This window comes from Saimiri boliviensis, chromosome 17, assembly GCF_048565385.1.
Source record: "Saimiri boliviensis isolate mSaiBol1 chromosome 17, mSaiBol1.pri, whole genome shotgun sequence".
NCBI classification, from domain to species: Eukaryota; Metazoa; Chordata; class Mammalia; order Primates; family Cebidae; genus Saimiri; species Saimiri boliviensis.
The window spans coordinates 12,114,805-12,129,859 of NC_133465.1; the positions used below are offsets into that span (position 1 = coordinate 12,114,805).

At 43.7% G+C, this 15,055-nt stretch overlaps 1 protein-coding gene across 10 annotated transcripts in view; it reads left to right on the forward strand.

Annotated features, from left to right (window-relative positions):
- DNAH9 (dynein axonemal heavy chain 9) overlaps positions 1–15,055 on the forward strand; it is a 346,949-nt gene that overhangs the window by 209,497 nt on the left and 122,397 nt on the right. For 8 of the 10 annotated variants that reach the window (XM_039476345.2, XM_074388185.1, XM_074388186.1 and 5 more), the window contains 4 exons: positions 771–913; positions 1,285–1,446; positions 1,642–1,875; positions 14,723–14,983. In XM_039476345.2, coding sequence (XP_039332279.2) covers positions 771–913; positions 1,285–1,446; positions 1,642–1,875; positions 14,723–14,983 — 800 coding nt within the window. The other 2 variants (XM_010339862.3, XM_074388192.1) reach the window with 2 other exon arrangements.

Consider the following 15,055-nt stretch of genomic DNA (forward strand, 5'->3'; position numbering starts at 1 on the left):
AGATTCATTTTTTCTTTTAACATAGGTTGATTCAGTTAGAGTTAGAAAAATCCTTCCCCACTCAGAGATTATTTATCCTATTTTTTCTGTCATTTTTCTGCCTTTTTTTGCAGTTAAATCATCGATCCCATTGGCATTTACCCGAGTATACTGTACAAGATCAAGACCTAACCATAATTTTTTTCAGATCCCAGTTTTCCTAATGCAGTGCCATATATTGAATAGTTCATCTTCTCCCCATTGATTTAAGGCATCATGCTTACCATGTACTAAATTCCATGAAGCCATTCTGCTTTTTCCCTCATAAACAGTGATAGCTTGCTCTTGTTAAATATATGGACTTATCTGTATGTTTGTTACGACCCTTTTCACTGGGGGTCTTATGGCTGTTTTTGATCCCATTAGCCATGTTTTCTGCTAAATATTAAGCTTCTAGGGGGGCACAATTCAAAAGGAGCAAAAAATACAGTAGTTAGGACCCAAATGCTTTGAGCAAAACAAGAAAAGACAGTTGAAGGCTCTTGTACTACCAACTGTCTACCCCAGGACAAGAGGGTACCCTACACTCTGTTCTAGTCACTAAAATACTCATTCTTCTGCCCTGGTTTTGGAGTAGACATGGTGTCTGTCCAGTTTCACCAGCAAGAGAGCTGGAATATGACCTAAAAACCGTTGTCCTGTGTCCCAAGGAAGGATAACCTTCCATGTCTGATTGCATCATTTAGCAAGATGCCAAGGCTGCCCTATCTGTGCTCCATTTTTTTTCCCAGCAGAGATCCCAGATCTCTACTCCGATGATGAAGTCGAAAACATCATAAGCAATGTGAGGAATGAAGTCAAGAGCCAGGGTCTGGTTGACAACAGAGAGAACTGTTGGAAGTTCTTCATAGATCGCGTCCGGCAACAGCTGAAGGTAAAGAGCAATTACTGATGGGCAGGCAGAGACCAGAGATAATTCATGGGGAGTTTCCATTGATACTTCAGGCACAACTGTCCCTGTTGATTGTCTAGAGTGGATGGTGAGTGGGCAGCATCCTTCTCAACCTGAGCACAGTTGCAAAGACGCTCTTCTCATCTGTTTTAAGGGCAACAGCATCCCTTGTGGATCATGCAGTCCCAGCATTTTTGATCTCTTGGCTAGCGAAGCCAGCTAGCATTTACAGAATTTTGTCTCTATTGGATCTACTTCCCAATCTTCTGAGAGCTAGAGAACCCAAAGCTATATCTGCCTCTCTGTATTTCTCTGAAGCCTTCCTGGTTTTCCCCACCCTTCTGACTTCTCAGGTGACTCTCTGTTTCTCCCCCGTGGGAAACAAGCTAAGAGTCCGCAGCAGGAAATTCCCAGCCATTGTGAACTGCACAGCCATTGACTGGTTCCACGAGTGGCCTCAGCAAGCATTGGAGTCTGTCAGCCTCCGCTTCTTGCAGAACACAGAGGGCATCGAGGTGAGAGGGAAAAGGAGATTCTCCCAAAGGTCCTTCCCAGCTGGGGGTACAACGAATTCCATGTCCAGATGTCAGGGTTAAAGATGAAGCTTGAAGTGTAAGTTTCCATATGGTGGAGGAATGGGTCGGGGGTGAGCAGTTGCCTCCAATCTTCAACACGAGATAATCTTTTTATTTCTTGCTCTGTGGTTTTAGCCCACAGTAAAGCAGTCGATTAGCAAGTTCATGGCCTTTGTGCACACAAGTGTCAACCAGATATCCCAGTCTTATCTGAGCAATGAGCAGCGCTACAACTACACAACTCCCAAGTCCTTTCTGGAGTTCATCAGACTCTACCAGAGCTTGTTGCATAGGCACAGAAAAGAGCTCAAGTGCAAGACAGAGCGGCTGGAGAATGGGCTCCTGAAGCTGCATAGCACCTCCACCCAGGTGAGGAATGGGGACTTCGCAGGGGACTTGGAGGGGGCAGAAGCAGCCCTTTCCAGTGAACTGGAGGGATCACAAGATCTGAAAAATATTTATTGTTTTCCAGGGACTCGCATGTCATAGTATCTATTATGTTTTCATTTGTTGCTTTCATCTCTTTGGCATTTTTCTCTGCATTGTAGGAGAGCTTCTCAAGTTTATCTTCATCCATAGTAACAGTATCCTCACCATCAGAAACAGTACCAAAAGTTCAGGCTGAGTTCCCCAGCAGAAGGACATATGTGCCACTTAGGTTTGATCCACCCCCTCTCATTGATACTGGAATCCCCTGAAGCACCTCTTCCCTCTTCCTCCTTTTTTTTTTTTTTTTTTTTTTTTTTTGAGACAAAGTCTCCCTCTGTCACCCAGGCTGGAGTGCAATAGGGCAGTCTCACCTCACTGCAAGCTCTGCCTCCCGGGTTCAAGCGATTCTCCTGCCTCAGCTTCCTGAGTAGCTAGGATAACAGGTGCCTACCACCACACCCAGATAATTGTTGTATTTTTAGTAGAGACAGGGTTTTATCATGTTGGACAGGCTAGTCTCGAACTCCTGACCTCATGATCCACACTCCTTGGCCTCCCAAAGTGCTGGGATGACGGGCGTGAGCCACTGTGCGCAGCCCCTCTTTGTAGCTTCTTCCTTTTCCTTTCCAGTTCACTTCCCTTCCATCCTCAAAACCAAAAGAAATCAATGGTAAAAGGAAATGGGAAATGGCTGTATGGTTCAACCAATTTTGTTTGTTTGGTCTTACTCTATCATTTGTCAAAGAGCCATTGGAACCTCAGTTTTTCAAAAAATCCTGTCTCATTTCATGCATCTCTAAGTAGTGGCCTATCTCTATCTAAGTAGTTGGCCATTGAAAGAAGGCCCCTGTCATCCTGTCCTTGTTGTTGTTTTCTGTTTACTCCTCCAAATGGAACAAGTTCATTTCAGTCAATTTGTTCATCTTCCCTTGGGAGTTGGGGCCAACTCTTGCACCTGCGTCGCCTCTGCTCACGCCCATCAAATACTGCCTCCTTGATGACCCCTTTCTATTTGCTTTTCCCCAGCAGCAGAGCCAGCTTCTCATTAAGGTGATGAAATTTCATGAATTTGCACAATTAAACTAAAATTGGGATCCGTCTAATTCTTGGACATCACATGTTTCTGTAGTTATCTGAGCCTTTCATTTTGCCTTTGGAATTGTTCTATTGAACTTTCTCCTTTTGGCTTGTTTGCCCCACTTCAGTTTCTTGATTCAGAATTATTAAATGTACCTAAAGGATTTAAGTTCATTTAGTGGGACGCAGTGAGCCCTCACAATTTGTACACACAGTCTTTCTTCTGCTCAGGAAATGTTCCTTCTGTTACATGGTTTCACTCGTCAGATCTGGTCTCTCCTCCTGGAGCAATAGTCAGTTGGATGGGGTCCCAGTACCCTTTATTATGTTCTCATGTGTTGTTCTCATGTGTTGTTTTCATCCTGTTGACTTTTTTCTCTACATTGTGGGAGAGCTTTTCAAGTTTATCCTCACCAGTACTAATTTAATAGTGTGTAATATTGCTTCTGCTTCTTAGGCTTGCAATGAAGACTTTAATTATGCCATTGAATTTTTAATTTCCTAACAACCCTGTCATATTTTATCCTTTTCTTTTTTCAATGCATCCTATTGCTTTTTTATTTCAGCCTGTTTTTCTGGTACAGTTTCATAGAAACCATCCTATTGACAATTGATAATGCCGAACAGGTTCTTCCATGTTTTCTCTAGGTCTGGTAACAGATCATTTTCGGAACTTCCTTCTTCCTCCTCCTCCTCCTCCTCCTCCTTCTCCACCTCCTCCTATTCTTCTTCTTCTTCCTCCTCCTCATCTTCTTCCTCTCCTCCTCCTCCACCTCCTCCTCCTCACTTTTTTCTCTTCCTCTTCTTCTTCTTCCTCTTCTTCTTCCTCTTCTCCTCCTTCTTCTCAATGCTATTCCATTCTTTGCTCTGTAGTGTTATATAAGACTTTTTTTTTCTTTATTTACCTTCAGGCAACATGAGATTAATTCAAACTCAATGTTTGCCAATAAATGGCATGTGCAAATTATCTGTGACTCCCCATCCTTCCCTTTGTGTGATGACAAAAACCCCTTCCTAGGATTCCAGTTCAGGTCAGGGTAAGCTATACAGATCCCAATTTAGGTCCTAGGAGTTTACCTTTGCTGTAGAAAGGTAACTTCTTTTTTCCTCATCACTTTGTTTCAATCTCTGAATCTGTAGCAAACAGCATAGGCTACAATCTCAGAAGGCTGTACTACCAGATTTTTTTTTTTTTTTTTTTTTGAGACGGAGTTTCGCTCTTGTTACCCAGGCTGGAGTGCAATGGCGCGGTCTCAGCTCACCGCAACCTCCGCCTCCTGGGCTCAGGCAATTCTCCTGCCTCAGCCTCCTGAGTAGCTGGGATTACAGGCATGTGCCACCATGCCCAGCTAGTTTTTTGTATTTTTAGTAGAGACGGGGTTTCACCATGTTGACCAGGATGGTCTCGATCTCTCGACCTCGTGATCCACCCGCCTCGGCCTCCCAAAGTGCTGGGATTACAGGCTTGAGCCACCGTGCCTGGCCAAACCAGATTTTTTAAAACATCTTCCACCTCCCCATTATCCTTCCTCTCCCCCCACCTGCCATGCCCTTACAACATTCTCCACCAGTGCTATTCTCCCTCCTATTTATCCTCTGGGAGTTGCTGGCCCATCTGTGTGAAGAATGGTTGCCAGAGAATAAGGGATAGGAAAAATACTCTGATCCTCTTGTAGAGCAGAACCCAGCATTCTATTTTGTATAGAGCCTGGGTCTTTCAGCAGACACTGTAGAAAGCAAATTTCTGTGTTACTGTTTTAGGTGATCTCTATTTAACAAGAAGATGCCTGGCTATCCCATTAGGTGACTCCAGCTCTAGCTGCACATAGTGGAGAATCCTCTTAAGTCCTGGTCTTGCCCGGAGCCAGTACAGGTTCTTGTCTTTGCCAAACAAAAGAATTTGAAAGCAAGACCAAAGTGATAGTACAGAAGCTTTATGCACACACTCAAGAGAGGAACGGAGGCAATGCGAAAAAGAACAAGCCACGCCCAGCATGGTCAGGGCTCACATACTATATGGATAAGCATAATGAAGGCACAAAGTATTCTGTATAATCAGGGGAGAGGTTTTCTGGGAAATAGGCAGGTGATTCCCAGAATCAGCACTTTTCTTGACTAAATATGATTAATCTGGAACTATCATGGTGTCAGTTCCATGACGGAAGGGGGGAGGTTTCCCCATGCAAATTTTATGGTCATAAGGGTGTAATGAAGCCAAGGATTGACAGCTGGTCAGGTTTTTGGCCACCTTGGATTTAATCAGTTTCAGCCGGTTTCTTCTTTGTTACATTCCTGTCTGTGCCTGAAGTAGGATGTCTGCAATCTGTTTGTGTTGTTAAGCCTGTTGTAACAGTTCCTTTCTACTAGGAGATGGGTTCTGGTAGTAACCTGTTTGGCTTTGTCTGCATTGCTTTTAGCCACCTGCAAGTAATCATGCTCATTCCCTGCTAACTGCCTGCCTCATTGGCATCAGATTCAGGATCTGAGACCACCAAAAATGACCTTCTTATTTCATAGTCTCTACTTCAGTGAATGATGCTTCTATCTACCCAGTTCCCTAGGCCAGAAACTGGGGGGTAATTTTAGACTCTTCCTTTTCCTCAGTTTCCACATTTGAAATTTAGTAAGTTCTGTTGAACAATGAGAACACAGGGACACAGGGAGGGGAGCATCACACACTAGGGTCTGTGGTGGGGGACTAGGGGGAAGGACAGTGAGGGGTAGGGAGTTGGGATGGGATAACATGGGGAGAAATGCCAGATATAGGTGACGGGAATGGAGGCAGCAAACCACATTGCCATGTAGGTACCCATGCAACAATCCTGCATGTTCTTGACATGTACCCCAGAATCTAAACTGTAATAAAATATTTATATATATATTTAAATATGAAATAAAAATTTAGTAAGTTCTGTATTTTCTAATACCTCAATTCTTTCTTCTTGTTGAGTCCCTACTGTTTTTTTTTTTTTCCTCCTCTCTCACCTAGGCTGGAGTACAGTGGCGCAATCTCAGCTCACTGCAACCTCTGCCTCCTGGGTTCAAGCGATTCTCCTGCCTCAGCCTCCCACGTAGCTGGGACTACAGGCACATGCCATCATGCCCAAGTAATTTTTGTATTTTTAATAGAGACAGAATTTCACCATGTTGGCCATGGTGCTTTCAATCTCTTGACCTCATGATCCATCCGCCCCAGTCTCCCAAAGTGCTAGGATTACATGTATGAGCCACCATGCCCGGCCAGATCCCTACTTTCAACATCTTTATTTAGACACTGCTTACCTGGATGATTTCAACAAACCAAACTCTCAATCCAGACTCATCCACTGCCTCTCACATCATCTATTATGTTAGGCCCTTCTGGCATTGCTATGAAATACCTGAGGCTAGGTAACTTATAAAGAAAAGAGGTTTAATTGGCTCTCAGTTCTGTTGGCTATACAGGATGCATGGCACTGGCATCTGCTCAGCTTCTGGGAAAGTCTCAAGGAGCTTTTGCTGATGGAGGAAGGTGAAGGGGGACCAAGCATCTCACATGGTGAGAATGAGAGTAAAAGCAAGAGTTGGGGAGGAGGTGCCACACACTTTTAAATGACCACACCTCACAAGAACTCACTCACTATCACAAGGACAGTACCAAGGGGATGGTGCTAAACTATTCATGAGAAATAGGCCCCTGTGTTCCACTCACCTCCCACCAGGTCCCACCTCCAACATTTTACAATTTGACATGAAATTTCTCAGGGACATATATTCAAACTATATTGCCCATGCAGGTCAGAGTCCTTGGGATCGTCCTTAGTTCTTCTTACTCTCCTCTTACTCTCACACTGTCACCCAAACCATCAGAACATCACTCTTGGCTCTGACTTCCAAACATCCCCAGAATCCCACCACATCTCACCCTCTTCAATGCACTACTGCTGAGTCACGGGTATCATTTACCTTCAGAGCCACAAGACCCTTCTCACTAGTTTATCTGCTTCTACTCTTGCCCCTCTGTAGTCTGTTTTCAGCTGAGCAGCCAGAGTGGCCAACTTAGAACATAAATCAGAGGCCAGGCACAGCAGCTCACACCTGTAATCCCAGCACTTTGGGAGTCCGAGGCAGGTGGATCACCTAAGTTCAGGAGTTCAAGACCAGTCTGGACAATATGGTGAAACCTTGTCTCCACAAAAATACAAACATAAGCCAGATGTGGTGACATGCACCTGTAATCCCAGCTACTCAGGAGGCTGAGGCAGGAGAATTGCTTGAACCAGGAGGTGAAGATTATAGTGAACTGAGACCATGCCATTACACTCCAGCCTGGGTGACAGATTGAGACTCCATCTCAAAAAGAAAAGAAAAGAGCATAAATCAGACCATATCACTCTTCCGCTCAAAACGTGTGCCCCGTTGCTCTTATTCCAGTAACCTCCATGGCTCCTCCCCAGTCTGCCTACCCCATATCTGTGACATCCCTCTCCAGCCAGGATACCTCCTCCCTCCTCAGACATGCCAGGTCTTTGCATCCGCTATTCCCTCTGCCTGCAATGTCTTCCCTCTAATACCCTCATGGCTGAGTTCTTTGCTCAAATGCCACCTTCTCAGTGACTCCTATCCTGATGATTCCATATTAAAGCACAACCCCTTACCACTTCTTGTTCCCTGATTCTGCTCTATTTTACTATTTTCCCATAGCACTTACCCCCAGCTAGCATATCTTGTAGTTTACTTATTTGTTAAATTTATTGTCTGTTCTCTAGCTCCAGCTGTTGGATACAAGGTCTACAAGAGCAGGGACTCTTGTTAGTTTTGTCCACTGATGTATCCCAAGTGCCTAAAACAGTGCCCAGGCCAGGCACGGTGGCTCACGCCTGGAATCCCAACACTTTGAGAGGCCAAGGCGGGTGGATCACCTGAGGTCAGGAGTTCCAGACCAGCCTGGCCAACATGGTGAAAACCTGTCTCTACTAAAAATACAAAAATTAGCTGGGTGTGGTGGCAGGTGCCTATAATCCCAGCTCGGGGTATATATATGTATATATATATATATACATACATACATATACATATATATACACACACACATAACCAGCAAGTATATATATATATATATATACTTGTCTATGTATACTCAGGAGGCTGAGGCAGGAGAATCGCTTAAACCTTGGAGGCAGAGGTTACAACGAGCCAAGATTATGCCATTGCACTCCAGCCTAGGCAACAAGAGAAAAAAAAAGCAGTGCCTGAACAGAGTGGAAACTCATTAAATGTTTGTTGAATGAATAAATTACCGAATGAATAATGTTCTGTTTAGTTTCCCAGACAGCATGCTGATAGCACCCTAGACCAGCACCACTTGCCTATTTCTCCGTCTTCTTCGTCGGTTCTACCACACTGTACCCTAGAGTCCAACAGTACTCTTGCAGGGCCCCCAAAACTCTGCAACTAGTTCACATCTCTGATCTTTACGTGTGCCCTTCACCTTGTCATCACTTCCAAGAGCTGAACATTTTGCATCCTCTGCTCCAGAAGCCCTTTCTAAACTCTGAGCAGTTCTGCATTCCCTTCTTTCTGGTTCCCTCCTTGAATTATGTTTCTCCTGCTGCATATATCAGGCTATACTGCTATTAGTCCTTCAAGGGCAGAGACCAGGATTCATTTATCTTTTATCATCAGGAACTAACACGTAGCAAGCACTCTACAAATGGGTGAATAAATGGATAAGTAAATAGATGACGGGTGGAGAGGCAAATAAACACCGAACAGTCCCAACATCACCTGCGAGCTCAGAGTGGGGGTGGAGGATAACTCTTGGCAATATTGTGCACATGGTATTCGTTCCATAAACACTTAGTGATGGTTATAGTAATTCTTCTTCTGTTAAAAAAAAATGGAATACATGGTTCCTAACTCTATAATAAACTCTTAATCTGCAGTTGCTTTTTTTTTTTTTTTTTTGGTATAAAAAGACCGAAGTATACCACTAAAATATTGGTATAAGGCGAAGGACTTGAGTTATTTTGTGTTGGTATCCTACTACTTGATTATGAGAGGTTTTGATGCTCATAATCTGGTGGGAGTAGGCTAAATGAATGTTAGAGCCTTAGCTAAGAGAGAATACAGATCTATTTAGCAATGATAATTATGTTACAAATAGTAATGTTAATTGCAATAGTGACAAAATTAACAATTATTTGATAAAGTCAGTAAACTTATTTATTCATGTTCTTACTTACTTACTTATTTATTTATATTTGAGACAGAGTCTTGCTCTGTCGCCCAGGATGGCTCATTGCAACCTCTGCCTCCCATGTTCAAACAATTCTCATACCTCATCCTCCAAAGTAGCTAGGACTACAGGCCCATGCCACCACGCCCAGCTAATTTTTGTGTTTTTAGTAGAGATGGGGTCTTGCCATGTTGGCCAGGCTGGTCCCAAACTCCTAGCCTCAGGTGATCCTCCTGCCTGGGCCTCCCAAAGTACCTGGATTATAGGCATAAGCCACCATGCCTGGTCAAAGTTCATAAACTTCAGACTTATAATTTCATTCTTAGAGCTGTTCATAAATGTAGCTTTATTTTTCTATAGCTGAATTCAACATAGCTCTGGATCCATCTTATTCATTTAAGAGTAGAAAGTTCTTAATATTAATCTTGCACTGCATTGCGACTTAGTCACATCAAGTTAAAAACAGCCTTTGAGGGCAGTCATTTCAGAGTGAAAACTCCCACAGGCCTTTTCCCTCTGAAGGGTCTTTTCTTCCTTCTTCTCTCCGTGATGGGCTTGGGTTTCCAAAGGCAGCTTGTGATGAAACATCCTGTCCTGGTGGACTCCTCCAGTTCTCATTGGCTCTGGTGACAAGTGCTGGTCCTACTGGATCTTTAGGTGGCATCTTCTATTTTTGTATCAGTGTCAACTGAAGCCTCACAGCTGGTGTCACTGCATCCTTTCTCTTAGTATTATCAGGTTCCCCTTTCATGACTTAGGATTCACTTGTCCCTCACTGGCACTGCTCAGAGGCCAGTGTCCTCCCAGCTCCTACAGCTAACTCAGGGCATGAGGGAAGAGAGGGTTGTAGAATTGAAGAAATGTTTATAAAAGACCTAAAGGCCATTGCCAGTTGCCTGCATATAGGACTTAATCCACAATCTGTCAATCTGGAAACTTAAATTCAGTTTCTCTTGGGGTTTTCAAATAGTCTCAGGTCATCAAACTTACCTGAAGTTGACAGTTTAATAATTCATGATGACGTATTTAGAATTCTTTTGATTGTAAGTGAAAAGTTCTAACTCAAATTCATTTAGTGGGAAAAAACTAAAAATGAAAGAAAGGAAGGGAAGATGGGAAGGGATGGGAAGGAAGGTAGAGAGAGGAAAGAGAAAATCTTGAGTTTACATGATGTAGTTATCAAAACCTTTTTGATGTCAACCAATGAAAATCCAACTGAAGTTGGTTTAGGAAAAACAACAAAACAAAATAAATGAATCGGTTCATCCGGGAGGCAGAGGTTGCAGTGAGCCAAGATCGCACAACTGAACTCCAGCCTGGCAATAGAGTGAGACTCCATCTCAAAAAAAAAAAAAAAAAAAAAAAAAAAAAAAAAAGAATTGGTTTGTATAACTTAAAAGTCAGAGATAGAGCTTAATTTGAACAGGGTTGGAGCTAGAGACTTGCATGAGATTCTTTACATCTTGATTTTCTCATAGTTGAAGACTCTCTGTGACTTAGATACTCTCATTGGCCAAGTCATGATCAAATGACAGCCAGAATGAGCCCCACCCAAGCTGTAAGAATTTGGAAGGGGGAGTTCTCCAAAGGAAACTTAGACTGTGTTACCAGAATAATGGTGAACATTTATTAGGCAGGCAAACCTTACAGGCATAGATAGGACACATCTGTATCTAAAAGGAAAGCTTCTTTGAAATTGAAACTCATATCAGAAAGTGTTGGATGACTACATGAACACAGAGAAAGCAGGAAAATATCTCTACATTTCTGTTTTAGTCCAGTTTATGATGCTATAAAGGAATACCTAAGGCTGGGCAGTTTTTAAAGAAAAGAGATTTATTTGGCTCATGGTTCTGCAGGCTGTACACAAAGCATGGCACCAACATCTGCATCTGGTGAAGGCCTCAAGCTGCTGCTTTTCATGGTGGAAGGAAAAGTGGAGGTGGTGTGTGCAGATATCACATGGCAAGAGAGGAGGCAAGAGAGAGAGGGGAGGGAGACACCAGGCTGTTTAAAATAACCAGCTCTCAAGGGAACTAATAAAGTGAGAGCTCACTCACCCACCCTCACAGGAAGGGCATTCATCTCTATGACAAATCCACCCCCATTACCCAAATATATTCTACTTGTCCCCACCTCCAACATAGGGGATCAGATTTCAACATGAGGTTTGGATGGTCAAATATGCAAACTGTAAGAGTCTCCAGCCCTTATTGGAGACTTTACTGCTGCCGATTGCCCTGGGCTTTTTCTCCTTCTCTGGCAGCCAGTGATGCTATCCCATCTTTCCCCAAATCCTAGAGCTGCCAGAGGAAAGAGAGTTCACCGCCATAGGCAATGCGGAGAAAACACTCCTTTTCAGTTTGTCTAGTTCCTTCTCAGTTTTATGCCCAAGCTGACTGGTGCTCTGCGGAAACATCATGGGAAGCCTGACTGCTCCCTTTAGCATCATGAGCCTGGTTCTTGAAGAAGGGAGGGCCACCCGCCACCACTTCATTGTCACCTAACTCAGGCAGCACCATTTACCACCATGATACCGATTCAGGGGACCAGCAGGGCTGCAGAAAAGGGTCTCTTTTTTATTGATGGCATGCTCCCTTTTAACCTTCCCATCCAAGTGTGGGTGTGTCTAAATAAGGAGACCTACAGAGTATAGCTGGGATGTGTTTTCAATAAGGGAGAAGAAAAAGATTTAAAGTAACCATTTCAACTTCCCATTCTGTTGCAGAAGAACCATACAATGAACCTGAGTTATATCTCCTCTGAAACTTGGTTGGGGGAGCCCTAGTTCTAACTGATGGGACCTTCCCGTCACACCATGTCATGGTTTAAAACCTGCAAAACTCTTATACACAGTGCTGGTAGTTATTTACCTTGGGCCTGAGGTCATAAGCCATATCTGCAATCAACAAAACAAAACAACAACCAAAAAAAAAAAAAAAAAAAAAAAGCCACTTCAATTTTCTCAAATCTCCCAAGATTTAAAAAGGAACAAAAAGTTACTGGTGTGTTTGCTGACTGGAGTGATTACGCTGCTCAGTCATTCTGATTTACAATTGCATCTTTGTCCCTGTAGAAATAACTCTGTGCAGCTGAACAACGGGAGATGGAGACAGATTAACCTTCCCACTTGTGAATATAAGACAAGTTCTAGGGAGTAGGCCTCCGTTTGAGGTTAACACAAAGTCTCCCATTTCTATGAATACACCAAATTAAAGAGCATTCTCTTTTTTCCCTTTCCTTTTCTTTTCTTTTGATCTGCCATGAAAAGGGAATTAGCAGCAGCGTCTAAGCCTCAGTTGTATTTTTCCCCGTGTGCATTTTGCATCATAAAGCATTTGAATCTGTTTGACATGTTCCAGGAGCTCTGAAGTAACCTTTGGTTGTTGCATGAAATAGACTGCAGAGAAATGAGAGGCGGGAGGCCATTCTGGAATGTAAAGTTTATGGGCCATATTGCCAATACAAATAGCTGCTTTACTTTCTAGAAATAAATAGTTCTGCGTCTTTCCTTTGCATCTGAAAAGGCCACTACACTAGGCCAGTGACTCTCAAATGTAGACAGGCATCAGAGTCACTGCTAAAGCAGATTGCCACCCCCAGAACTTCTGATTCAGTACATCTGAATTAAGGCTTGAGAGTTTGCAGTTCTAACAAGTTCCTAGGTAATGCTGATGCTGCTGGTCCAAGGATCACATCACTCTGCTGATCCGAATGTAGACAGAAAACTATTCTTCTCTTCCCAGCTCATGAGCGAATAGACATTTTCTCAGGTGCTGATTTTCCCATCACATTATTACTGCCTCCAGGTGACATGATTTCAGAGGCTGGGCTAGATGGGAAATTCAGTTGGCCTGGCCCATTGGGATTCTTACTGTTCCACTTTAATCTGGTCATCTATTTCTAGTAAGGATTGTGTAAATAAGTGAAGACCAATCAAATGAGAACAGTCAAAGGCTATTTATTCAGAGCTTGCCCTACAAAAAGTCAGCCATCATCACTTGTGTTTAGCCACTCAAAGGCAGGCAGAAAAGTGGAAAAGCTTTATAGTAAAAAGGGGGAAGGCTTCCAGTGTGCTCTGCAGTAGGCAGGCTCACTGGAAGTCAAGTGTTCTATGTGATTGGTTAGGGGAACATGTTTGGCTCTCTCTGATTGGTCCATGGTTGGAAGCAGCAGTAGGCAGGCTCACTGGAAGTCAGGTGTTCTATGTGATTGCTTAGGGGAGCATGTTTGGCTTTCTCTGGTTGGTCCACAGTTGGAAGCAGCAGTAGGCGGGTTCACAGGATGTCAGGTGTTCTACGTGATTGGTTAGGGGAGCATGTTGGCTTTCTCTGGTTGGTCCACAGTTGGAAGCAGCAGTAGGTGGGCTCACTGGAAGTCAGGTGTTCTATGTGATTGGTTAGGGGAGCATGTTTGCCTTTCTCTGGTTGGTTCACAGTAGAAGGCAGGGATAAGAATTAAGGAAGTTGTTTATTATTAAGTCTTAGCCATTTGGGGGCCAGTTGCTGTAGGGGTTTTTGTTTGTCTTCCTGGAATATTACTAGAGATAGCAGTCTGACTTCCTACAAGTCTGACTAAGCAAGCTGGCTTCCTAGACTGGTTATTGTAGTAAAGGGGTTGGTTCCTAAGCAGATTGCTTCAAGTTGTGAATCAAAGGTCAGTTTTTATATATGTTCTGTCATTGTCCACTTGGACATTCAGTCTCTCAGCATTCACAGTAGACATTCTTTTTTTATATCTTGTTAAATCGTTGGCACACTCCACATTGGCCACTTTTAATTAAAGTATGACGGATCTTTATTAAGGGCCTAGTATGTGAAATGTATTATGTTAAGTATGTGAAGCTTTATAAGACATAGCTACCAATGTCAGTAAGAAGCAACCTAGGCCATTTGGGCATCAAGGCACCAAGGAGAAATGTCAAGTCACCAAGAGAAATGACTCATGCCTGTAATTTTAGCACTTTGGGAGGCTGCGGCTGATGGATCACCTGAGGTCAAGAGTTCGAGATCAGCCTGGCCAACATGGTGAAACTCTGGCTCTACTAAAAATATAAAAATTAGATGAGCTTGGTGGCACATGCCTGTAGTTCCAGCTATTTGGGAGGCTGAGACAGGAGAATCGCTTGAACCCAGGAGGCGGAGGTTTCAGTGAGCCGAGATCACACCACTGCATTCCAGCCTGTGCAACAGAGTGAGACTCTGTCTCAAAAAAGGAAAAAAAGAAGAAAAAAGGCCAGGGCACATGTTATTTAGGATATTTCAACACATTTACTATGAGAGAGGATATCCAGAGTTCCTGGGAAAGAAACCCAGATGGGGCAAGCCTGTTCCCATCTGAGAGCATAGCTTTGTACCTTTGTATCAGGAGCTGTCATCTGTCATCTCCACAGAGTTGGGTCCTCAGGTCATGCCCAAGAGGCCAATGACTAGTTCAGTGTGCAGAGTCCTCCTGGTCACGACTCCTGATAAATCCCATGCTTCTCCAATGCAGGTGGATGATCTGAAAGCCAAGCTGGCTGCCCAGGAATTGGAGTTGAAGCAGAAAAATGAAGATGCAGACAAACTGATTCAGGTGGTGGGTGTGGAGACTGACAAAGTGAGCAGAGAGAAAGCCATGGCAGATGGGGAGGAGCAGAAGGTGGCCCTCATCATGCTAGAGGTGAAACAGAAGCAGAAGGACTGTGAGGAAGACCTGGCAAAGGCTGAGCCAGCACTCACGGCAGCACAGGCAGCTCTCAACACCCTCAACAAGGTAGGACGACTGTTTGCCATACCCCTTCGGGGGCTGGTAAACCCAGAGACCATCTTGGCATTCCCAAGAGAT